Here is a 27,024-nt window from a genome sequence, read left to right as displayed (position 1 = left end):
ACACACACATCCTAAGGCTTGGAACAGTGCTTGGCACATAGTATGCCCTTAACAAATACCATTATTATTATTATTACAGATTACAGATGTTATTATTATCCTAGAGCTTTGAACAGTTGCTACATAGTAAGTGATTTTCAAATACTACTATTGTTATTATTATTCTTATTATTTCAGGCACGCACACACCTATCCTAGTGCTTGGAACAGTGTTTGGCACACAGTAAGCGCTTAAATACTATCACCATTATTATTATTACAGGCACACAGACACACACCTATCCTAGCGCTTGGAACAGTGGTTGGCAGAGAGTTAGCCCTTAACAAATCCATCCCCATGATCACAGACAGTCGAACAAACAGAGGGACAGCGGGGCCCCGGCCCCCGTCTCGGTTTGGGGCGCGCCCCCGGGGGTCGGCGGCCAGCCCTCACCGCCTCCTCCTACTTCCCTCCTCCTTCTCCTCTTCCGCCCTCCCCATTATCTCCCCCTTCTCCTCTCCTCTTCCTCCTTCTCCCCCTCTCCTACATCTCTCCTCCTCCTCTCCTACTTCCCTCCTCCTCCTCCCTCTCCATTCTCTCCCCCTTCTCTCCTTCTTCCTTCCTCCTCCTCTTTCCCGCCTTTTCCCTCCTCCTCCTCTCCATTCTCTTCCCCTTCTCCTCCCCTTCTCCTCTCCTCCTCCACTTCTTCCCTCCTCCTCTTCCTCCCCTCCTTCTTCTCTCCTCCTCTTTCCCTCCTCCCGCTCCCCATTCTCTCCCCTTCTTCCCTCCTCCTCCTCCTTACCTCTTCCTCCTCTTCCCCCTCCCCATTCTCTCCCCGGTTCTTCCCTCCTCCTCCTCCCCTCCTTCTCCTCCTCCTCTTCCTCCCCTCCTTCTTCGTCTCTCCTCCTCCTGCTCTCTTTCTTCCCTCCCCCTCCCCTCCTTCTTCTCTCCTCCTCCTCTCCTCCTCTTTCCCTCCTCCCCCTCCCCATTCTCTCCCTCCTTCTTCCCTCCTCCTTTACTCCTCCGTCTTCTCTCCTCCTCCTCCTTCTCCTCCTCTCCTTCCCTCCTCCTCTTCCCCCCATTCTCTTCCCAATTCTTCCCTCCTCCTCCTCCCCTCCTCCTCTCCTTCTTCCCTCCTCCTCTTCCTCCCCTCCTTCTTCTCTCCTCCTTCTGCTGTCTTTCTTCCCTCCCCCTCCTCCCCTCCTTCTTCCCTCCCCCTCCTCCCCTCCTTCTTCCCTCCTCCTCCTCTTTCTTCCCTCTCCCTCCCTCCTCCTCCTCTTTCCCTCCTCCCCCTCCTCATTCTCTCCCCCCTTCGTCCCTCCTCCTCCTCTCCTCCTCCTCCTCTCCTCCTCCTTCTCTCCTCCTCTCCTTCCCTCCTCCTCTCCTTCTTCCCTCCTCCTCCTCTCCTCCTCCTTCCTCTCTCCTCCTCCTCCTCTCCTTCTTCCCTTCTCCTCCTCCTTCCCTCTTCCTCCTCTTCCCCCCTCCCCATTCTCTCCCCGCTTCTTCCCTCCTCCTCCTCCTCCCCTCCCTCTCCTCCTCTCCTTCTTCCCTCCTCCTCTTCCTCCCCTCCTCCTTCTTCTCTCCTCCTCCTGCTCTCTTTCTTCCCTCCCCCTCCCCTCCTTCTTCCCTCCTCCTCCTCTCCTCCTCTTTCTTCCCTCTCCCTCCTCCCTTCCTCCTCCTCCTCTTCCCCTCCTCCCCTCCCCATTCTCTCCCTCCTCCTCCTTTCCTCCTCCTTCTCCTCCTCTTCTTTCCTCCTCCTCTTTCCCCATTCTCTCCCCAGTTCTTCCCTCCTCCTCCTCCCCTCCTCCTCTTCCTCCCCTCCTTCTTCTTCTCTCCTCCTCCTGCTCTCTTTCTTCCCTCCCCCTCCTCCCCTCCTTCTTCCCTCCTCCTCCTCTTTCGCTCCTCCCCATTCTCTCCCCCCTTCTTCTCTCCTCCTCTCCTTCTTCCCCCCTCCTCCTCCCCCTTCCCTCCTCCCCCTCTTTCTCTCCTTCCCTCCTCCTCCTCCCTCCTCCACCCTCCCTCTCCCCGCCCCGCCCCGCCCCACCCCCTTATGAATATTCCTGGTTCCCCGGAGCCCCCGCCCCCCGGACGGCCATTTGTGGCGGCGCTGGAGGCGGTGCGCGGACCCCCCGCAGCCCCGGACCCGGGACCCCGGACCGCCGACCCCTGCCGGGCCGCCGCCCGCCGCCCGCTGACCCCCTGCCCCTGCCCCTCCGCCCGCCCGCGGGGAGGGCCCGGGCCGCCGCCATCCGGGAGCCCCCCGCCCTCCTCCTCCCTCCGCCCTCCGCCCTCCTCCCTCCTCCCTCCTCCTCCGCCGGGGAGCCGGGCCCAGGGCCGGGCCGGGGGCCGCCGGGGAGCCGGGCCGGGGGCCGGGCGGCGCCGTCCCGGATGGCGGCGGGGTCGGGCTCTTCGGCGGGGTCGTCGTGGCGGGAGCGGGAGCGGGACGGCTCGGGGCAGGAGAAGTACCGGCTCGTCGTGGTCGGGGGCGGCGGAGTCGGAAAGTCAGCGCTCACCATCCAGTTCATCCAGGTAATTCCCGGGGGCCCCGGCGGACACGGGGGCACAGGGGGCGGGGCGGGCACCAAGCCCTGCTCGACGGGGCATGGGCTGGCTCCTGGCCCACCCGAGGGGCAGCCCTGGCCTTGGGGAGGGGGAGGATCCGTTGCCCCTAATGGTTGACCACCCCCTCGTGGCCCTGCCCGGTGCCCCCCGGGGGGCAGGGGGCGGTCAGCCAGCCCCGGGGGCACAGGGGACGGGGTGGGCAGCAAGCCCTGCCCGACGGGGCCCGGGCCTGGGCCGGCTCCTGGCCCACCCGAGGGGCAGCTCTGGCCTTGGGAAGGGGGATGATCTGTTGTCCCTTATAGTTGACCACCCCCTCGTGGCCCTGCCCGGTGCCTCCCGGGGGGCAGGGGGCGGTCAGCCAGCCCCGGGGGCACAGGGGACGGGGTGGGCAGCAAGCCCTGCCCGACGGGGCCCGGGCCTGGGCCGGCTCCTGGCCCACCCGAGGGGCAGCTCTGGCCTTGGGGAGGGGGAGGATCCGTTGCCCCCAGTCGGTGACCACCCCATGGTGGCCCTGCCCAGTGCACCCGACCCCATCCTCAGCCCCCTGGGGGCGGTATGGGGGTGTGGGTGGGGGGGCTTATGGGGGGTGTGGGGCTGGGGAAGGGGCTGCTGGGGGTCCGCAGCCCGCCCCGGCCAGTGGGCTTCGGCTTTTCCTCTGGGCAAAGACTGCGGACTTATGACCCTCCAGGGGTCATCTCCTCCCCGGTTTCTTCGAGGTAACCCGAGTCCGGCCGGTGGGGGTGGGGGCTTGAAGCCGGACGTGAACTGGGGTCCCGGACCACTTCTAGTCCAGCATCAGGGGACTAGACACCCAGACCCCCGCCCTGCCCCGTCCTTGGCCGGAGGGGTTCTGCAGGGCTGCAGGGAAATGGTGGCTTGTGGCAAATTCTCTTCCCTTCTCTTACAACGGGGGGAAAACATTTCCTCTAGACCCCCCCACCCCCCATGGTCCTTCACCCCCCGGGCCCAGGATAAATTTGGGATGGGTCCGTCCCGGACAGTAGGATGACCTACCTTAATGTGCACATGTATTGTCCCATGTATAGTATTACATACATAATGATGGTATTTGTTAAGCGCGTTCTATGTGCCAAGCACTGTTCTAAACGCTGGGGTGGATACAAGGTCATCAGGTTGTCCCACATGGGGCTCGCAGTCTTAATCCCCATTTTACAGATAAGGGAACTGAGGCCCAGAGAAGCGAAATGACTTGCCCAAAGTCACACAGTGGACAAATGGCAGAGCTGGGATTAGAACCCACAACCTCTGACTCCCAAGCCCGGGCTCTTTCCACTAATCCACGCAGCTTCTCCCTGCTTCTCCATGTGCAATACAATACATACAGTCCATGTATTGAGTGAGTCAGTCTTTTTTCCCCTTCCCAAACCCCCAACAAATCCCCACCCCCACCCCGTGCAGGGCCACAAGGGGATGTTCAACAATTAGGGGCAACAGATCCTCCCCTGTCCCCCCACCCATGCTTTGAAAGGAGTCAGAAAAGCCCTCCCAACTTTTATCTGAAAGTGCGCCCACCGAGCTCTTTAGAGAAACGGGTCAAAGAAGCATAATGCTGTTATTTGTGAACTTAGTGCTGGTATCAGAAATGGCACTTTATTGTTTCAAGGTGTTCTCCCATCCAAAATTCAGTCTTTCCCCCTGGAATTCAACTCTTCCTGCTTCTGTGAAGAAATAATTAAATGTTAGTTTCTTATCAGTACTTGCTAAATTTTAGCAAGGAATGTCTATGGTTAGGTAGTTGGGGCAGAACCCACCCTTTTGAATTCATTTATTCATTCATTATCTGAGGGTTTTGAAGATTATAATAATAATAGTAATAATAATGACTGTGGTTTTTGTCAAGCGTTGTATTAAGCACTGCGGTAGATAGAAGATAATCAGGTCCCACCGGGGGCCCACGGTCCAAGTACTACAACCCAGCCCGTGCACTTGGCTCCTCTAATTCCAGCCTACTCCTTCTACCTCAATCTCATCTTCCTCGCCGCCTGTAACACACCCCTCCCTCTTTATACCCGACAGACAATTTCTCTCCCCACCCGTGAAGCCTTATTGAAGGCCCATCTCCTCCCAGAGGCTTTCCCTGACAAAGCCCTCATTTTATTTTCATCCACTCTCTTCTGCATCACCCTGATTTGCTCCCTTAATTCATCGCCCCCTCAGCCCCACTGTACTTATGTACATAGCCATAATTTTTTTTATATTAATGTCCGTCCCCCGCGCTGTTCTGTAAGCTCATTGTGGGCAGGGAATGTATCTGTTATACTGTACTCTCCCAAGTGCTTAGTACAATGCTCTATACACAGTAAGCACTCAGTGAGTACGATTGATTTGAGAACAGGCATTGGAGTCCGTTGTTGGGTAGGGATTGTCTCTGTTGATGAACTGTACTTTCCAAGCACGTAGTACAGTGCTTTGCACACAGTAAGTGCTCAATAAAAGTGATTGAATGAATCCCTATTTTGCAGAGGAGACAGCTGAGGCCCAGAGAAGTTAAGTGACTCAGCCAAGGTCACACACAGCAGACAAGTGATGGGGCCGCGGTTAGAACCCGGGGCCTCACTCCCGTGCTGTGGCTCTAGCAACTATACTACGCTGCTTCTGGGCTATGTTTTGAGAAAGCAATGTTGACAAGAGCTTACGGTAGATTGAAGAGCGCTTTAAATAGTGGGAAGAAGGTACTGTGCTGTGGGAAGGGGATGTGTCTGTTTATTTTTATATTGTACTCTTCCAAACACTTAATACAGTGCTCTGCACACGAGTAAGCACTCAATAAATCCAATTGAATGAATGAATGCTGTGAGCTACCTACCTATCGGTTTGCTTTTTCTCCACAGTTGTTATAAGTGGGTGCTTGTGTATCCTCTCCCCAAGTATTATTTTTCACTTGACACTTATACAAGTGCAATGATGGGTATTAAAAACCCAGATTTGAGAAATGTGTGAAGATCTAGATCTGTGACACCTGTCACACTGCTGGGGTGAGCCACAACTCTGAAAAGAGGCCCTGTAAGTTTCCAGTTTGAGCCGGGATTTGGTGAGTGGCTGCTGAAACTTGTTTCTAGTACCCCACGAAAGGGATTGTCTGGGCAATGACTTATGCTCAGTGTATGATCATTAGCAGATTCAAAAAAAAAAATCCCACTCTGAGTAAGAGAAGAATGAAATCCAGATCTGATTGGTTTGGTAGTGTGGAGCTCTGAACTCAGGATGCTGTCATCCAGCTATTCCCCAAGGGCCTAGAAGCATTAAGTAACTGATAGCCAAGCGAAGCAATTTATAGCAGTCCTAGCTCTAGGGAGTGTGGTTTGGGGGTGGGTGGGGGGGTGGTTGGGGAGGTGTGAAGTGGGACTTCTGGGTTGTGTTTTCCACTCCATTCCCGATCTCCAGTCCTACCGATTGGGTGATCCAAAGTGCACAAAGCCACAAGCATTTCAGAAAGAGGGAGTTGGCAGATTTCAGATTGGAGTTTGGCATATATTCTTTAAAGGGACCCAGAGTAGTAACAGGTATCACCTATTTGGAGTGAGAAGAGGTTAAGATAGTGGTGTTTCTTGTCTCTGTGCTTTTTGGAACTGGTTTACTTGACATAGATAATGAGTTTATCCATGGATGACTGAACCCAAAGTTCACAGACCACCATTCAGATTTAAATTTGGAAGGGTGGCCTGAGATACAGCTGAACTCAGGCAAACAAATTCAGACCCTCTACAATGACTTTAAAGTAGTATTAACTGAGGGGAAGGAAAGACAAGGAAAGGTTAACTTCCCAATATTAGGAAGTCAGTTCTTTCCTTTTGTAGTTTTCGGGTCGCATTAATTACGATTTTTCAGAGGGCTGCGATTTGTACTTTCCAAGCGCTTAGTACAGTGCTCTGCACAAAGTAAGCACTGAGTAAATACGATTGATTGAATGAATGAATGGCGTTGCTTTTCTTCTCTTAGTTTTGTCTGTTTTTTAATTTGGAATACCAGGCTTACAGTTTTCTGTACCTATTGTCCGTTCCGTAGCCCTTTTCAATAGGTGTTGAGTAGAAGCAGGGGGATTTGTAAACTTGATTTAGGATTAGGGTTTGAGATGTTTTAGCATTTTAATCCTACTTCAGCATTGGCTATGACTTGGAGCATTTAGTTGTTTACCCTCTTTGTGTCTTCAGGTGCAAAATTATGATGGTAATAGAGCTTTTGCAGGCAGGTTTTATGAATGAGTTCATTAATAAATGTCTATGAAGAACGCAGGAAGAACATGCAAATTTTTAGAAACAGCAGTACATCTATAAAGATGTAAAGACAATGGCTCAGTAGAGTCCATTTAGAAAATTATCTCAGAGTGCCAAACATCTCTCTCCTTAGTAACCTGAAAGGGTTAATATAGAGCCAGGATATGAGCAGTTTAGGTCTCCCTTATCACTTCAGTTTTTCATCTTCTGTGCTCTAGGTGGCGAGAGATAAATTCCTTGATGTAATTCTGCCGTCATGTTCTTTCCAGAATGGGCAGTGAAAACAGGTACTGGAGGAGAAGTACTCTCCATTACTGAAGCCCTCTGACTCTTAAGTCAGGCAGCTCCCACAAGGGACGATCCCATCTGCATTCTTCGGAAATTTCGAGGGTCTCTTGGAGAAAATTTCCAGCCACCATTCTTCTTGAGGAATCTTAATTTCTTATTCAGCCACTGGCCATCTGTAAAATGGGAAGAAATGGGGAAATTTTGTGGGGTTGGCTTGTGCCTGGGTAGCCATAGTTTTCGGTCTGAACCAAATTGGGAAGACTAACCCATCATTTGGGACTTGTCTTCCTGCGCATCAGCAGTAGTATATGTCATGTTCTTTCTTTTGTACAGTGCCCTTATTCTGATCATGGTCTGCTCTCCCCGACCCAGTCATTGACTGGAGTCTTAAGAACGTTCCCCAAATCCGACTGACCATGCTACTCCTTACATCCAATGCCCTCCTGAAATCCCACCTCCACCTAGTCTTTACTGGATGTGCTCCCAGCGCCCCAGGTCCTACAAACCCACCAGGAATCTCCATCCTGAGAACACTTGTATACGTCTTTTCAGTTGCACCTTCAACTATTTTAGCTACTCTATTTGTAAACACTTTCATGTTGGCCTCCCCCATTAGAGTGTAAGGTCCTTCTGGACAGAGAACACTCCACTTCCCAAGCATTTAATACAGCGCAGTGCCTCCAGGGGGTGTTCAATAGATATTTACTCATTCATCCAGTCGTAATTTTTGAGTGCTTATGGTGTGCAGGGCACTGTACTAAACAGTTGGGAGAGTAAATTACAGCAGTAAACAGACACATTCCCTGCCCACAATGAGTTTATAGTCTGGGAGTGGGGGGAAGACAGAAATTAATATAAATATATAAATGAAAGATGTGTACGTACGTACTTTGGGGCTGGGAGAGGGAAGAGCTAAGGGAGCAAGTCAGGGCAACGCAGAAGGAAGTGGGAGAAGAGGAAAGGGGGGCGTAGTCTGGGAAGGCCTCTTGGAGGAGATGTGCCTTCAATAAGGCTTTGAAGGCAGGGAGAGTAATTGTCTGCCAGATTTGAGGAGGGAGGGTGTTCCAGGCCAGAGACCATCATTCCTTTGATCATATTTATTGAGTATTTGCTGTGTGCAAAGAGGCAGGACATGGGCAAAGGGTTGGCGGTGAGATAGATGTGATCGGGGCGTAGTGAGAAGGTTAGCATTAGAAGGTTAGCAGAACCATAGCAGTTAGAAGGTTAGCATGCTATTACTACACTCAGCTTTTTTTTTATGGCATTTGCTAAGTGCTTACTATGTGCCAGGCATTATACTGGGCACTGGGGTAGATACAAGATATCAGGTTGGACACTGTCCATGTCCCACATGGGGCTCAGTCCGCCAATCGTTTTTATTGAGCACTTACTTTGTGCAGAGCACTGTACTAAGCACTTGGAAGAGTACAATTGATTTTCTTTTTTTTCCCCTTTATTGTGGTGTTTTGCAAGAACTCCGAGTCCATGTTCTAGAAGAACCAGGTGTACATGTTGATACTTTGGATGCCCAAGCAATCAATGAGGTTCCTAAATTCTTATTCTATTCTCCACCTTCCACCCCCCTAAAACACATCTCAGCTATCAACTTGCAGTCCCCAGAATCCCTCAGACTGAGCTATTTTTCATTTTTGAAATAGGAAAAGGCTGTACAATGACTTTTACTTTTCTAGCTCCCAGGAATTAGTTTTGCATTTTCAGAACAATTTATCAATGAAGGGCTTGTGACTAAAAAGACAAGACGCCTCCGAGAAGTTTCCTCTTTGTGGTAGCTGAAGTCAGCTGGAACGTTCCTAGTTGCAAATTCCATGGGCTGAAGGAAGAACATTTTCTGTCAAGGGCCCTTGTCTTTGTCAGACTAGGAGCCAAAGGAAATTCCAGCGGAAGGATTGTTTGACCTCAGGGTCATGATATAAGGCTTATCTTTTTTTTTAATTGGGCCAGGCTTTTATTTCATTGATGGGGGATTCCTATTGAACAGGTAAAGAATGTTGTTGCTCTTTGTCATTAGTATTAAGGAGTTTGGTAGGTGATGACATTTTGTTAATCATTAGGATGGGATTTTGATCTTTTTCAAGGGAAGCTTGAGATTGTGTATTCAGAGTTTCAACAGTAAGTACATATTTGCAGCCCCGCTGAAGCCCAAGGACAAGGTCTAATTCCCACCTTTGTATTCCCTCCCAGCACTTAGTGCAGTGCTCTTCTCAGAACACTTAAATACTATTTACTACTAATACTAGAAAGGGGACCAATATTCCCATTTTCACGTTCCTTGAGTAGTCTCTGTGAAATGCAGTGTGGCCTAGTGAGAAGCAGTGTGACAAGCAGTGTGGCTCAATGGAAAGAGTCCGGGCTTGGGAGTCAGAGGTCATGGGTTCAAATCCCTGCTCTGCAGATTGTCAGCTGTGTGACTTTGGACAAGTCACTTAACTTCCCTGGGCCTCAGTTACCTCATCTGCAAAGTGGGGATGAAGACTGTGAGCCCCACATGGGACAATCTGATCACCTTGTATCCTCCCCAGCGCTTAGAACAGTGCTTTGCACATAGTAAGCGCTTATCAAATACCATCATTATTCAGCGCTTAGAACAGTGCTTTGCACATAGTAAGTGCTTAATAAATGCCATTATTATTATTATTATAGTGGAAGGAGCACCTGCCTGAGAGTCAGAGGACCTGGGTTCAAAACCAGGCTCTACCACTTGTCTGCTGTGTGACCTTGAGCAAGTCACTTCTCTTCCTCTGTGCCTCAGGTACCTCATCTGTAAAATGGGGATTAAGACAGTGAGCCTCATTTGGGACAGGGACTGTGTCCAACCTGATTAACTTGTATCTACTTCAGCACTTAGTACAGTGTCTGACACATAGTAAGTGCTTAGCAAATACCATTTAAAGAAACCAAAAGACCAAAGAGTTACTTTTGAACTGCTGCCTTACCACACTGTTGACGGCACTACCATTCTTCCCGTCTCACAAGCCCGCAACCTTGGTGTCATCCTCGACTCCGCTCTTTCATTCACCCCTCACATCCAAGCCGTCACCAAAACCTGCCGGTATCAGTTCCACAACATTGCCAAGATGCGCCATTTCCTCTCCATCCAAACCGCTACCCTGCTTGTTCAAGCTCTCATCCTATCCCGTCTGGACTACTGCATCAGCCTTCTCTCTGATCTCCCATCCTCGTGTCTCTCCCCACTTCTGTCCATACTTCATGCTGCTGCCCGGATTGTCTTTGTCCAGAAACGCTCTGGGCATGTTACTCCCCTCCTCAAAAATCTCTAGTGGCTACCAATCAACCTACACATCAGGCAGAAACTCCTCACCCTCGGCTTCAAGGCTCTCCATCAACTCACCCCCTCCTACCTCACCTCCCTTCTCTCCTTCTACAGCCCAGCCCGCACCCTCCGCTCCTCTGCCGCTAGTCTCCTCACCGTGCCTCATTCTCGCCTGTCCCGCCGTCGACCCCCGGCCCACGTCATCCTCCTGGCCTGGAATGCCCTCCTTATGCACATCCGCCAAGCTAGCTCTCTTCCTCCCTTCAAGGCCCTACTGAGAGCTCACCTCCTCCAGGAGGCCTTCCCAGACTGAGCCCCCTCCATGCCACCGTCTTACCTCCTTCCCTTCCCCACAGCACCTGTATATATGTATATATGTTTGTACATATTTATTACTCTATTTATTTTACTTGTACATATCTATTCTATTTATTTTGTTTTGTTAATATGTTTGGTTTTGTTCTCTGTCTCCCCCTTCTAGACTGTGAGACCACTGTTGGGTAGGGACTGTCTCTATATGTTGCCAATTCGTACTTCCCAAGCGCTTAGTACAGTGCTCTGCACACAGTAAGCGCTCAATAAATACAATTGATTGATTGATTTATTCTTAATTGTTATTCTCCTTTGCATCGGTAGTAATTGTATTTATTGAATGCTTCTTTTTTCCTTTTGTGTAGTGCACTGAACTATAGCAACACCACGTGATTCATATACTTGTAGTTTTTTGTTCCCATATTCCTTGAGAGAGTGTGGGTAATATAATTATGATATTTGTTAAGCACTTACTCTATGCCAAGCACTGTACGGAGTCCTGGGGTAGGGTCCTGGGGTAATTACAAGCTAATCAGGTATGACTCAGTCCCTGCACACAATGGCATTCACAGGCTAAGGGGAAGGGACAACAATTATTGAACTTCCATTTTGCAGATGAAACGGAGGCCAAGTGAAGTGATGTGACTTGCTCAAAGTCACTCAGCAGGCAGTGTGGCAGCGCTGGAATTAGAACCCAGATCCTGTGACTCCCAGGCCCAGGGCCATGCTGCTTCCAGGAGATTGGAGAGTTTCACTGTGTATGCTCTTCCTGAAACTCATACCTGCAGACTTCTTGGGATCAGTTGTGCAAGTCTTTGGATTCTTGAGAGGTCTGGTCTCCCATTATTTCAGATAAAAGCAGGAATTTTGTGAGAGTCCAGGGGTGCAGGTTTACTTCAGGAAGAACCTCATGCTCGAACTCTCAAACTCATCTTTGCAAAGACCCTTTCTCCTTTACCCCATTCTGATGTAATCTGGGATAAAGGGCACTTGCTTATGGCAAGAAAGTGTGTATGTAACTTTTCTGTAGCAGAGAGACAATTAAACAAAATTAAATCTTCTTAGAGCACTTGTAAAATTTTGCTTTGACTTCACTCTTTCCATTCAAGAGAACATTTTGAGTAGTGATGTTTTCCTTAGCATTAAGTAGCTGGTGAAGTCAAACAAGTTGTTACAATCTGCTGCTTTTTCTGGCTTGGTGTGGGCTACCCATATCGCCGAAACCTCTCTTTGGGATATTTCAGCCAGGAGAAAGGACTAAGCTGGCACTGCTTATTTCAAAGCAACACTGAGTCTTCAATTTGACATTTCACCGACGTCTCCTCGAAGGCTTGGAAATTCAGTTAGTTTATTAAGTTATTTAACCCCGCCATGAATGCAGGCCCTGAGTATGTGAGCCAGATGCTTGAAAGAAACCAGGGTGGACCCCAACGCAATCTTATCTCTCCTTTCCATTTCCCTTAGTTGGGCTTTTACAAAAATCTCTGACTGTGGGTAACTCAGAGTGAGTTCTCACAGCCTGGTTTTTATATTCTCTTGACCGAAGAACAAGGATTGCGGTAGAAAGCAATGAGCGCTGCAGTTAGGGGAGGGAAAATGATAGTGTTAAATGTGCTGGGGTCCAACACTGATTTTAATGAGTGTAATACAGTCCTTGCAGGACAGATGAAAGGCTGAAAAAGTGAAGTAATCTGCTTTATTCTGGATAGCAGCTATTCGAGGAATTGAGTGATCTGCATCAACTTATCTTCCTGCTCTTTGTTTTTTGTTTTGTTTCATTTTGTTTTACCTTTTTCCTCTTCTTTCTGTGTTGCTTAACTACCTTTCAGTCAGCAGAGTGAGTCCTAGTAACCTGTCCATTAGAGAGTTCTGCTTAGAGATGGCTTCTCCACAGGCCCATCAGTTCTTCAGCAACAGGGCTGGTTTTAGGGGTGAGCACTTCAGAGGGACTATTGTTCTGGGCCCTGCCCTTCCCAGCCCGTGGCTCAGTCAGTCAGCCAAACATACTTATTGACCACTTACTCTGTTCAGAGCACTGTACTAAGCACTTGGCAGAGTACAGTATAACAGACATATTCCTTGACCACAATGAGTTTACAGTTTAGAGGGACGAGCAGAGTTCCTGAGGGCAGAGACCTTGAGGGGAATCTTCCGGCCTGCCCTGCTTTTCTTCCATCTCCCCAGTGGCATAGATTTTTGACTGCCTCTGTCTAATGATGATAATAGTAATAATAATAACAATAATAATAATAATTGTGGTATTTTTTAAAATGTTTATTATGTGCCAGGCACTGTACTAAGCTCTGGGATGGATACAAGTACATCGGGTTGGACACAGTCCCTGCCCCACCTGGGGCATTTTCCCAATGAGGTAACTGAGGCACATTCATTCATTCATTCATATTTATTGAGCGCGTATGGTGTGCAGAGCATTGTACTAAGAGCTGGAAGGCACAGAGAAGTGAAGTGACTTGCCCAAGGTTACAGCACAGACAAGTGGTGAAGCTGGGGTTAGAAACCTTGACCTTCTGACTCCCAGGCCCATGCTCTATCCACTATGATGTACTACTTCTCATGGGGAAAGGGAGAGAAAGAAGGGTATAAAGAGCAGAATCACCTGCCACTCCCGTAATTTCACTCCTCATACCATCTGTTCCCTGGACTGACAAGAGAGAGGAGAGAGAGAGAGAGAGAGAGAAGCGCGCGCGTGCGCCTGGAAGTTCTCCTCTGCCTCACCCTCTTGTGATCCCTGTGGGATGACTCGCCACCCGCTTTCAGCTCAGGACCACCATCACTCCATGGAGGGATCAGGGGGTTCAGGCCTATTCTAGGACAGACCCAGGGATCTGTTCCTGGACTCGTTATGGGCAGGGAATGTTTCTACTGATGTCGTCTTGCTCTCCCAAGCACTTAGTGCAGTGCTCTGCACATAGCAATCATTCGTGTTTATTGAGCTCTTACTGTGTGCAGAGCACCATACTGAGAGAAGAGAAACAGCATGGCTTTGTGAATAGAGCACGAGCATGGGAATCAGAAGGACCTGGGTTCTAATCTTTCCTCTGCCACTTGTCTGCTGTGTCACCTTGCGCAAATCACTTCACTTCTCTGAGTCTCAGTTACCTCATCTGTGGAAAATGGAGATGAAAACTGTGAGTCCTGTGTGGGACATCTTCTGTGTCCAACCTGATTACCTTGAATGTACCTTAGTGCTTAGTACAGTGCCTGGCCCGTCGTAAGCACCTAATGCCACAATTATTAGTAAGCACTTGGGACAGCACAGTACAACAGAGTTGGTAGCCACATTCCCTGTCTACAGTGAGCTCACAGTCTAGAGGGGGAGTGGACTTTAATGTAAACATATTATGGATATATACAGAAGTGCCATGGGGCTGAGGGAGGAGTAAATAAAGGGAGCAAATCAAGGTGACGCAGAAAGGAGTGGGAAAAGAGAAAATGAGGGCTTAGTCAGGGAAGACCTCTTGGAGGAGATGTACCTTCAATAAGGCTTTGTAGATGGGGAGAGTAAGCGCTCCATAAATACCACTGATGATGATGGACAGGACCCCCCAATGCACCTTTCAGAGCAGACCTTAGGCCGGTCCTGGCACCTAATCCACCAGCCTTCTGGTTGTCTGTTAGTCTGAAGTTGTGTCTACTTACTTTGTTGTATTCTTCCAAGCAGCAGTACATTACGCTGCACAGAGTAAGTGCTCAGTAAATAATGCTGGTTGATGGTCAGGACCACTCTGTATCCTCCCCACTGCTGAGATCTCCCCCGTCCGAACCTTCATACCTGAGGCTGCACCAGAAAACATTCTTTGGGCTCCTTGTCACCTTTGGTGTTCATCACTATGTTTTATGTTGAGTTCCACAATGATGTTTAGAGGATTTGCCAACCACCTCATAGTCCAAGTATTTTTTGTGGACTCTTGTGCAATAATAGGTAAAGTGTTGTTCCAAGCAAAATTCACAATGCACCTCCATTTTTCTCCTTTGATTTCTCCTGCAGGATATTCTTGCCCTGTGGCGTATATCCTACGTTCTCTTAGCACCCAGGACACAAGCAGAACTAACTCAACAGTTGTTTATTTTACTGGCTTGTGTGCCAAGCTGACTCCCTCCTTTCTACTTTTATGTAAACTGGGCATCAAATTGAGATTTTTGAGATCCTGTGGGCAAGGGTCAGGTCAATTCTTATTTGTTCAGTACTTTTATTCTTTAAATGATATTTTTTAAGTGCTTACTATGTGCCAGACAGAGGGCCTAGATACAGTTTTGGTCAGAGTCCGTGTCCCAGATGGGACTCCCAGTATTAACTCCATTTTACAGATGAGGTAGCTGAGGCACAGAGACAGTAAGTGATTTGCCCCGGGTCACATAGCACGCAAGTGGCGGAGCAGAGATTAAAACCCCGATCCTCTGACTCCCAGTCCTGTGTTCTTTCCACTAGGCCAAACTCCTTCCCAAATTTAGCTAATAATAGTAATAATGATAATTGTGGTATTTGTTAAACAGTTACTATGTGCCAGGCACTGCACTAAGTCATGGGGTGGATACAAGCAAATAAGGTTGGACATAGTCCCTGTCCCACATGGAGCTAACAGGTGCAATCTCCATTTTACAGATGAGGTAACTGAAACACAGAGAATAATAGTAATAATAATTATGGTATTTGTTGAGCACTTACCATGTGCCAGGCACTCTGCTAAGCTCCGGGATGGATACAAGCAGATTGGGTTGGACGCAGTCCTGTCCCACATGAGGCTCACAAACTTAATCCCCATTTTACAGATGAGGTAACTGAGGCCCAGAGAAGTGAAATGACTTGCCCAGAGTCACACAACAGACAAATGGCAGAAATAGGATTAGAACCTGTGACTTTCTGACTCCCAGGCCCGTGCTCTATCCACTACTCCCTGCTGCTTTTTGAGAAGCAAAGTGACTTGCTCAAGGTCACTCAGCAGATAAGTGGCAAAGCCGGGATTAGATAATACTTAACAAATGCTGAACTTGTTTTAATTCTAAGTAACAGATGGGGTCGTGGAAAGAGAGATGAGTTCATTTTGCCATGGGTCACCAACAGTTAAAAGCTAAGAAATATTCTCTTAAAATCTGAAAGGGATCACTTCACAAATCTAACATATTAACAAGGGCAGCTCTCTTCATGCCATTACGTTAGCCCAGTCAGAGGCATCCTGTGCATGCCAGTAATTTCTGTCTCTTGGGGTAAGGCGGAAGGGTCCGGAGAGAGAGGGTGGGAGAGAGGTTCTCCCTTCCACCAGCCAGCTTTATTTAAGGGGAGAGAAGAGAGGGAGCTCTTTTCCTTTTACTTTGGAAATAGACTCATGACATACTGGCCAATTTGGTAGCAATTAGTGGCTTTTATTATCTTTGGCCATTTCCTGAATTTCTCCTATTCTTTGACTTTGGGAGACGGGTGGCGGAGATTACACTGTTGAGTCATATTTTAAGTGGAAGGAAATGAACAGGCAGTCAGTGGAGCCAAGGCTTGAAGAGAAAGGTTGGTGATTTTCAGGTTTAAGGAATAGAATTGAAAAGGAGACCTGCATAGGTAGGAGTTAATGGAACTACTCTTTTACCTGGATTCAAATCTAGGTGAGCTAAATTCAAGGCAAGTAGTTTTTGCTCTGGAGATAGGATTGCTGAGAAGCGGAGTAGCCTAATTGTAAGAGCACGGGCTTGGGTGTCGGAGAACTGGGTTCCAATCCCAGCTTCTCTTGTCTGCTGTGTGACCTTGAGCAAGTCACTTCACTTCTCTGTGCCCCAGTTACCTCATCTGTAAAATGGGGTTTGAGATTGTGAGCCCAATATGGGACATGGACTGCATCCAACCAGGTTAGCTCGTCTCTACCCCAGTGCTTAGTACAGGGCCTGGCACATAGTAAGTGCTTAGTAAATACCGTTAAAAAAAAGGTTGTCCTCTTAGCTTTTTGTTCCTCAGCATCCAGGGATTGGAGAGCAGCCATAGCTGTGACAAACTGAAACATGGCCATTGAGTGAAAGAAAAGGGGGAATAAAAATGAAATGTGGGAAACCTGAGAGAGAAAATCGATTGGAGGGATCAAAGAGCTGAGATGAAATGGAAAGAGAGGTTGTGTGAAAAACCTAGAATAGACAGAATCATTCGTGGAAAGAGACAGTAGGAATGCCTTGAAAATAATCTGCTCCGTGCTTTCATTTGAGTCTCTCTGCACACGGACATATGCAGCCTTTCCAGGCCAGCTATCCACTTCAAAATGTATTCCCTTCTTCACTGGCCACTCTGATAATTAACTGAAATAAAATGAATAATTTTCAGCGATTAAATTCATGAAGAAAATTTCACCTTATTGAACCTCCAGGGAAAGTTTAAGTAGAGAGGGTGTAGTTAGTTATTGGAATATAGCTGCAGGTGGCGGAGTTGTTATTTTACTGTTAAAGAAAATGAGGGAATTTTTTTTAAGCATTACCACCCACAGTTGTGTTGGGTTCTGTTATGATATAAAACGTTTTCTTATTTCTGAAATTAAACTGGAAGCTTCAGTTTTTCACTTAGCTCTGCCAAGCTTAAATGTGAAATGCTGGTTTAAACCTCCCTCTTCTTCAGACTCTGGGGAAATCTGGATTTGGCTCAGATTTGTGCTGCAGTAGGCCTGTGGCCTGAGAGAGCCATCGCCAGCTGAGCCAGTTAGTAATGCCAAGTAGTGTAACATGGGCTGGAGCGGGGGGCGGGAAGTCTTGAGTTTTGTGGTTTGTGATGAACAGTATACTACGCAAGCACAGCTGTTGTCCCAACAGCTTTTCTCCAGCTGTCAGGCACTGACCTTTTCGTACAATACCCCACATTCCCTTCTTACTAGCACTTGTAGCATTCTCTATTTTATTAAAGACATGGACCCTGGTGATGGATTACTTCATGACCCTTATTCTTACAGCTGGCATTCGCTTAGTTTGGTTTTCTGATGTTCCGCTTGGATTTTTTAGAGTGGATAACTCAGTTTGAAGTCTTGTCACAATTGTCCCTTTATGTTATATCTGCCAATTGTGAAAAGCAAAAATTAAAGCTTGTTACAAAAGTGGGGCCACCCATTAAGTATTCTGGAGACTTAAGGAATCTGCCGAAATAAGTAGGATGTATCTGATCATGCAACATTCATTTCTAATTTCTTCTCAGAGTTCTTGTTGGATTTGAAATTTCCTTTACTCTATTGTAACGTGAGATGTTGATAGGTATTTCCTGATGTGAATTATAATAATGATAATAATGATGATGGCATTAAGCACTATGTGCCAAGCACGGTTCTAGCACTGAATTATTATTGTTAATTGTAACAGCATTTGTTGAGTGCCTTATTTGTTTGCAGTAACTGCATTAGGTTCTTGGGAAGATACAAGAAATATAAATACACAAGATACAAGAAATTTAAATTAAAGAAATCCTGCCTTAAGGAGCATATAGTCTAGATAGTGGGAAGGGGACATTGGGAGAAGCATGGGCAAGGGAGAGAAATACATAAAAATTGAATTTTCTTTCATTCAGTTGTGTTTCTTGAGTGTTTACCATGTGCAGAGCACTGTACTAAGTGCTTGGGAGAGTACAATACAACAATGAACAGACATTCCCTGTCCACAATGAACTTAGACAGGGGAAGACAGATATTAATATAAATAAAAACTTTACGGATAGGTACATAAGTACTGTGAGCCTGGGAGGGGAATTTTCAAACCAGTCTTAATCTTCATCTCCCTCTTCCTCAGTCCAGAGCTGCAAAGTCCCTGATATTCAAAATGTTTTTCAAAATACAGTTTCACCCGCTCTCCAGTGGGGTGGAAGTGCAGGGTTGGAGCTGCCAAGTGGGCTCCAACATATTAGGGAGAGGCCCCCAGCCAGCAGCATGGGCTGGAGACACTGGCCTGGGGGTCAGAAAGACCTGGATTCTAATCCCGTATCCACCACTTGTCTGCTGTGTTACCTTGGGCTAGTCATTTCACTTCTCTGGGCCTCAGTTCCCTCATCTCAATAGCGGGGATTATGACTGTGAGCCCCATGTAGTAGGGACAGCGTCCAACCTGATTAGTTTGTATGTACCCTAGTGCTTAGTACAGTGCCTTAACAAATAATAAGCACTTAACAAATGCCATAAGAAAAAGATGCCTCCCTCCGCCCCTGCCAAACAGTTCTGTCCTGATGGCAGGGGACTCTTGGAGTTTCAGAAAAATAAATTCTGCTCGCCCAGAAATGGAATCATGTGATCTCCAACCGAAACCGATATGACATGTTGCTATAATTCTGTTGGACTTTTATGCATGATCAATATTGGGTCAAAAATTTGTGAGGAAGAAAAATGTTTTTTTGACACCACAGTGTTAGGGAAGCAGCATGGCTCAGTGGAAAGAGCATGGGCTTTGGAGTCAGAGGTCATGGGTTCAAATCCTGGCTCCTCCAATTGTCAGCAGTGTGACTTTGGGCAAGTCACTTAACTACTCTGGGCTTCAGTTACCTCATCTGTAAAATGGGGATTAAGACTGTGAGCCCCCCATGGGACAACCTGATCACCTTGTGACCTCCCCAGTACTTAGAACAGTGCTTTGTGCATAGTAAGTGCTTAATAAATGCCATCATTATTATTATTATTTTACAGAAGGATGAAGGTTTGATCTTTGCCCTTGCTTAGGGTGGCTCTTCTGTGCAGAGTAAGAACTCAATAAATACCATTGACTGAAAAGGAAAATATTGAAAATAATTGTGGCATTTATTAAGTACTAATGAAGTAATATTCTCCACACATCTAGATAGAACCCTCTGTTTCAGACAAGCCCTTCCCTGACAAATCCCTGCACAAAGCACAGGGTTGGCCTTTAGCGTATAGAGTGTACTCTCCCAAGCACTTAGTACAGAGCAGTGCACACAGTAAACACTCAATAAATATGATTGGTTGGTTGATTTGATTGAGTGCCCCACTGGCATTAGTTTGGGATTGGGAAAATCACTGCTTCATAGCTACTCAATCCATCTCCCTCAGCATGGCTTAATGGATAGAGCATGGGTTTGGGAGTGACAGAGGCCTGGATTCTGATCCTGGCTCTACCCTGTGTCTGCCATGTGTCCTTGGGCAAGTCACCTAACTTCTCTGGACCTCAGTTACCTCATCTGTAAAATCGGGATTAAGAGTATTAGCCCCATGTGGGACAGGGACTGTGTCTAACCTGATTAACTTGTATCTACCCCAGTGCTTAGAATAATAATAATAGTAATTGTAGTACTTAAGTGCTTACTATGTGCCAGGCACTGTACTAGGCGCTGGGGTGGAACTGTGTTTGGCACATAGTAAGCACTCAAGAAGTACCACAATTATTATTATTATTATTACTGCTCCTGTTGGCGTCCCAGGGGTGAATAGAGAACTGTATTCAGAGCCATTGTTTAGACAACTGATGTGTGTGGAATGATTCTTTCATCCAATTATGTATGATCAGAAACTCTCAAAGGTGAATCTTTGCACTTCCTGGAGCTGGGAGGCCTGCATTGAATGTGCGTGTGGCAGAAGGAATTGAATCTCAAATGTCATGGCTCATCCATACAACTGAAAAAGTAGCTTGAGAGCCTTTCCTTCATGATCTTCATTAAATCATTTTAAACATAAAACACGTTAACTGCTGGTTCCGGTCAGAGAAAGCAAGGCTTTCCTTTTGTGCCTTGAAGCTATAACCGTTTACAAAATAATTAACAGTTAAGATTTGGTTGCCTGATTTTTTTTTTTTTCCTGTGAAAACTCTTTATACGGAATTCAGATTAGCGTCTGTTGTTTCATTGAATTTCTGCCTCTGTCAGTAGTAAGAGAAAAAGCAACCTAAAGGGTGAAAGTCTAAGATACACTGACTAAAACTGACTATTTCTTTTGTGACCACAGTTTAAGGAATTTTTGCTGCTTTTTTTTTTTTTTTGGATTGAATTTACTGAATAGTGGTTTCCAGAATAGTGGTTTCCAGAATGCTTTTATAACTGAATCTTCTGAAAGTCATAACCATATCCTGAATTCAGTTTGGTGCAAAAGGAGTTTAGTAGTGGAGGAGGAAGATGTCAGAAAGAGCGCTGCTCCTTGCCTTTAATAATAATAATAATAATAATAATAATGATGAAAATAATAATAATTGTGGTATTTGTTAAGCACTTATACTATATACCAGCCACTGCACTAAGTGCTGGGGTGGATACAAGCAAATTGGGTTGAACACCAGTCCTTGTCCCTCATGGGGCTCACAGTCTTAATCCCCATTTTATATATGAGGTAACTCAGGCCCAGAGAAGTGAAGTGATTTGCCCAAGGCCACAAAGCAGACAGGTGGCAGAGCTGGGATTAGAACTCTGACTGACGTTTAACATAACACACAGTACGTAGTACATGCCCAAAACTGAATTATTTAGTCGGTGACAGAGCTGGCCCCTCACTCGAAGATTTCACTAGTTTTTATTTTAGGACTTTTTTTTCTCTTCCACCGTTTGCAGCATGACTATAAAGTCCAAGTATTTTTTTTTTATCTTCAGAAGAACATTTTAATTTTCTTTCTTGATGTTCTTAGGGGAACTGACAGGATTTATAAATGCTTATCGTTCCAAAAAGGGAATTTCATTTTTATCATGCCTTTGCTTTCAATTCATTAAACTTCAGCACGTAATTTTTCTTGCAGTTATCTTGGCAATTTTTGAATGAACAGTGTATAACCCACAAAGGAAAGCGGTCCTTATCCACTTTTTTTTTAATGGAATTTGTTTAAGTGGTTACTATGTGCCAGGCACTGTATTAAGCATCGTGGTAGATACAAGCTAATCAGGTTGGACACAATCCTTATCCTACATAGGGCTCACACTCTTTAATCCCTATTTTACAGATGAGGTAACTGAGGCACAGAGAAGTGATTTGTCCAAGGTCACCCAGTAGACAAGTGTCCAAGCAGGGTTTAGAACCTTTTTCTTTTGACTCCCGGGCCCAGACTCTATCCACCAAGCCATGCTGCTTCTCATCTCGCATTTACTGTTTTGCTTTCACTGGGGGAGGGGGTTCTTCCCACTAAATCACCCCTTTTTCCAAAGTTGGAAAGAAGTAAGGGTGATCTGCCATCCCTCCAAAGATCATTTTGCCATCATACTTCTGAATTCCTTGTAGAATCCAAGAGGTTGGATGTGCTTCTACACAATTTTCTCTAGTGTCTCCTTCCCCAAGGGAATACAGTGTTTCAATTGGAGAAGTAGCATGGCCTAGTGGATAGAGCACAGTCCTGGGCATCAGAAGGACCTGGGTTCTAATTCCTCCTCTTCCACTTGTCTGCTGGGGGAACTTGGGCAAGTTACTTAACTTTGTGCCTGTTACCTCATCTGTAAAATGGAGATTGAGACTGTGAGCCCCACATGGTGCAGGAACTGTGTCCAACTTGATTAGCTTGTATTTACCCTAGTGCTTAGTACAGTGCCTGGCATATAGTAAGCACTTAAAAATGAAATTAAAAAAAATTGTCATTGGCTTGACTGTGGTTGAACCGTGCTGTTGATCCAGTGGAAAGGGCACAACTCTGGAGTCAGGAGGCCTTGGGTTCATTCATTTATTCATTCATTCATTCATTCAATTGTATTTATTTAGCACTTACTGTGTGCAGACCACTGTACTAAATGCTTGGGAAAATGCAATACAGCAATAAAGAGAGACAGTCCCTGCCCGCAACAAGCTCACAGTCTGTAGTCTAGAGTACCCTCAGTAGTCCAGCTCTACCATGGAATGGCAGCCACCAGTGCCACATGGGTGGTAATAATAATAATAATTATGGTATTCATTAAGCACTTATTATGTGACAAGCACTGTTCTAAGTGCTGGGGTAGTTACAAGGTAATCAGGTTGTCCCACGTAGGGCTCACAGTCTTAATCCCCATTTTACAGATGAGGTAACTGAGGCACAGAGAAGTTATGTGGCTTGCTCAAGGTCACAAAGAGGACAGGTGATAGAGCCTGTGTTAGAACCCACATTCTCTGACTCCCAAGCCTGGGCTCTTTCCACTAAGACACGCTGTTAAGTGCCCTAGTCCCGGTTTTGTCTCCTGGGGGCTCTGCCATCAGAGGTGAATTTTTCTGACCAAAGAATAATCTGGACATTCCATGAGGTGGACAGACCAAGCAGGAATCCCGAAAAAGAGCTGGCTATCACAGGTGGCGAAGACCGCAGCGGCTCTGGAGGCAACCAGCCTTCAGTCCGATGCATTGCAGGACCATCGCAATCAGTCAATCAATCAGTCGTATTTATTGAGCGCTTACTGTGTGCAGAGCACTGTACTAAGTGCTTGGGAAGTACAAGCTGGCAACATATAGAGAGAGTCCCTACCCAACAGTGGCCTCACAGTATAGAAGGGGGAGACAGAGAACAAAACCAAACATACTAACAAAATAAAATAAATAGAATAGATAGGTACAAGTAAAATAAATAAATAAATAGAGTAATAAATATGTACAAACATATATACATATATACAGGTGCTGTGGGGAAGGGAAGGAGGTAAGATGGGGGGATGGAGAGGGGGACGAGGGGGAGAGGAAGGAAGGGGCTCAGTCTGGGAAGGGCTCCTGGAGGAGGTGAGCTCTCAGCAGGGCCTTGAAGGGAGGAAGAGAGCTAGCTTGGCGGATGGGCAGAGGGAGGGCATTCCAGGCCCGGGGGAGGACGTGGGCTGGGGGTTGATGGCGGGACGGGCAAGAACGAGGCACGGTGAGGAGATTAGCGGCAGAGGAGCAGAGGGTGCGGGCTGGGCTGTAGAAGGAGAGAAGGGAGGTGAGGTAGGAGGGGCGAGGTGATGGAGAGCCTTGAAGCCGAGGGTGAGGAGTTTCTGCCTGATGTGCAGATTGATTGGTAGCCACTGGAGATTTTTGATCTCGTCTCGTCTATCTTGTAGCCGACCTCCTGTCCACATCCCGCCTCTGGCCTGGAACACCCTCCCTCCGCATATCTGACAGACGTTTACTCTTCCCCCCTTCAAAGCCTTGTTGAAGGCCCATCTCCTCCAAGAGGCCTTCCCTGACTAAGTCCACCTTTCCTCTTCTCCCACTCCCTTCTGCATTACCCTGACTTGCTCCCTTTATTCATCTCCCCTCCCAGTCCCAGAGCACTTATGTTCATATCTGTCATTTATTTATTTCTATTAATGTCTGTAACATTAACATTAACATTAGTAACATGCTCTGCACACAGTAAGCGCTCAATAATTGCGATTGATTGACTGACTACTGTCAGCATGGGCACCGTGCCATGGTCACTTTGGTTCTTACTGGATCTCGTGTCTACCCCGGCTTTGCTGTCCGTTGCCCCCTGACCTGCTAGTCTGGGGCCCAGTGGGAGCATGGCTAGTGGGGGCGAGAGACCATGAATGGGGCTGGGCAAATTCCTAGCACTAAAATCAGTTCCTCCGCACATGGGCTCTGTCCTGCTCAGGTCCGATGTTTGTCCCTTGTTCCTGATGGGAGATTTCAAAGAGAAGCAGCATGGCGTAATGGTTAGAGCACTGGCCTCGGAGTCAGAAGGACCCTGGTTCTAATCCCGACTCTGCCACGTGGTTTGTTTTGGGACCTTGGGCAAGTCACTTCACTTCTCTGGGCCTCAGTTCCCTCATCTGTAAAGTGGGGATTAAGAACGTGAGCCTCAAGTGGGACAGAGACTGTGTCCAATCCAATTTTTTTTTATCCAGCCCAGCGCTTTGTACAGTGTCTGGCACATAGTAAGCTCTTAACAATACCATAATTATTGTTATTATTAACAGTGCAAGCCTTAGTACAGTGCTCTGCACACAGTAAGCGCTCAAATACGATTGAATGAATCATCATTATTGCAGTGGTATTTATTGAGTGCTTACTGTGTGCAGAGCAATCAATTGTGTGTTCTACCCAATTTGCATGTATGCATCCCAACACTTAATACAGTGCCTGGCACACAGTATGGCTAACACCACAATTATTATTATAATGATAATGATAATAACAGTGACATTTATTGAGCCCTGTTGTGGGCAGAGCACTGAACTAAGTGTTTGGGAGAGTCCAGTGCAACAGGTTGGTAGACATATTCCCTGCCCACAATGATTTATTTACCATTTAGCCCTTACCTTTCGGAGGAGTATTTGAGAAAAGTTTGGATTGAAAAACAAAAAATCAAATAAGCGAAACCTTCCTGAGTAAATTTTATTCACAATCAGTAAGAAATGAGACCATATGATTGCATTTGTTACTTCACTCTGGCATCAGTTATTTACAATCGATATAACCAAGTATACGATCAATTTTAAATGGAGTTACCATTCAAGTACTTGGTCTCTTTTTGATTTCAAAGTGACCAGGTTCATGAAAGGTAAATTGTTGCTTTTTTATTAGTTAATTTCCCCTTCAACTTTGGAGTGTGTACATTTTCACATGAAGATTAAGTGGCATGTTAACTAAGTGCAGAAATACCAACTCTCTCCAAAGGTAGTGCCCGGGAGTATCTGTTCAGGAGGCTCTTCTTGTCTTCACTGTTTATTCATCATCAGTGGTATTTTCTCAGTGATTACTGTGTACAGAGCATTCATTCCTTCATTCAATCATATTGATTGAGCACTTATTGTATGCAGAGCACTGTACTAAGCACTTGGGAGAGTACAATACAACAATAAACAGGCGCACCATACTAGGAGCTTGGGGCAGTCCAATAAAACAGTCGTTAGACATGTTCACTGAGTATAGTCTGTTACTCCCTTCCCTTTGACAATATTATCAGAAAGAGTTAAACAACAGCACTAAAGAATTAGAATCGCACAAAAAGTGCACTCCAGGTGCATTACATTGTACTGTTCCAACTCTGCTAATGGTGACTGTTTATGAAAGTCAGTTTGATGCCAAGCTAAGATGTCCCCTCCCTAGAATCTGTTTTCAAAGAACGTGAGAAAGCTGGAAATTCAAACGCTAGTAATTTAGAAAGTAAATGTATTCTGAAGAGGAGCTGGAAGAATATAGCCATAGCTATAGCCAAGATGAAAAAACTCTGACCTTGGTTTAAAAGCATTATCGTGATGTTGGCTGACAAGGCAATATATCCATTAGGAGTTTCCTCCCTGGGGAGAAAGATCATTTCTTCTCTGTGTACTTATAAAAAAACCCACTTTGTCCTATTATAGTCAGAGTTTAGTGATGTTTTGAATGTTAGAAGTTCACATTGGAATTTCCTGGTAGATCAGAGTGGATTTGCTCACTGTAAGGCAGACTCATATTTCAGTATTGAAACTCACCTTTCCTGGGAAGCCCAGAGCCTGGTTTGTCCACTTGAGACTGCAGTGACACCCCCCCCCCTCCACAACCCCCCTCCAAGTTACCCCACTCCCTCCAAAGCCATTCCCGTGGGTTCCCCCATGGCCTGGAGTAGGGATGGGGAGGTTTGCTGGAGCATGGTGGTTTGGCCCAATCAACCCTATTTTTTGAGCACTGTGTGCAGAGCACTGTACTAAGCGCTTGGGAGAGTACAGTACAACAATATTACAGACACATTCCCTGCCCACAATGAGCTCGACCCCCTCCAGTCTGGCTTCCATCCCCTACATTCCACGGAAACTGCCCTCTCAAAGGTCACCAATGACCTCCGGCTTGCCAAATCCAACGGCTCATACTCTATCCTAATCCTCCTCGACCTCTCAGCTGCATTCGACACTGTGGACCACCCCCTTCTCAACACGCTATCCAACCTTGGCTTCACAGACTCCGTCCTCTCCTGGATCTCCTCTTATCTCTCCGGTCCTTCATTCTCGGTCTCTTTTGCAGGCTCCTCGTCCCCCTCCCATCCCCTTACTGTGGGGGTTCCCCAAGGTTCAGTTCTTGGTCCCCTTCTGTTCTCGATCTACACTCTCTCCCTTGGTGACCTCATTTGCTCCCACGGCTTCAACTATGATCTCTACGCTGATGACACCCAAATCTACATCTCTGCCCCTGCTCTCTCCCCCTCCCTCCAGGCTCGCATCTCCTCCTGCCTTCAGGACATCTCCATCTGGATGTCTGCCCGCCACCTAAAACTCAGTATGTCCAAGACTGAACTCCTTGTCTTCCCTCCCAAACCCTGCACTCTCCTTGACTTTCCCATCACTGTTGACGGCACTTCCATCCTTCCCGTCTCAAAAGCCCACAACCTTGCTGTCATCCTCAACTCCGCTCTTTCATTCACCCCTCACATCCAAGCCGTCACCAAAACCTGCCGGTCTCAGCTCCGCAACATTGCCAAGATCTGCCCTTTCCTCTCCATCCAAACCGCTACCCTGCTCGTTCAAGCTCTCATCCTATCCCGTCTGGACTACTGCATCAGCCTTC

General features: G+C 46.9%; 1 protein-coding gene across 1 annotated transcript in view; it reads left to right on the top strand.

The window, feature by feature from the left end:
• Window positions 1-2,368: 2,368 nt before the first annotated feature.
• Window positions 2,369-27,024, top strand: part of RRAS2 (RAS related 2) — a 92,186-nt gene continuing 67,530 nt past the window's right edge. The window contains exon 1 of the mRNA XM_038765351.1: window positions 2,369-2,509. Within this exon, the coding sequence (XP_038621279.1) occupies window positions 2,369-2,509 (141 nt within the window). The remainder of the gene's footprint in view (window positions 2,510-27,024) is intronic.

Source organism: Tachyglossus aculeatus, chromosome 22 (assembly GCF_015852505.1).
Source record: "Tachyglossus aculeatus isolate mTacAcu1 chromosome 22, mTacAcu1.pri, whole genome shotgun sequence".
Taxonomy (NCBI): Eukaryota; Metazoa; Chordata; class Mammalia; order Monotremata; family Tachyglossidae; genus Tachyglossus; species Tachyglossus aculeatus.
The sequence above is the reverse complement of the archived record's forward strand: the minus strand, read 5'-3'. Positions and strand labels throughout refer to the sequence as shown.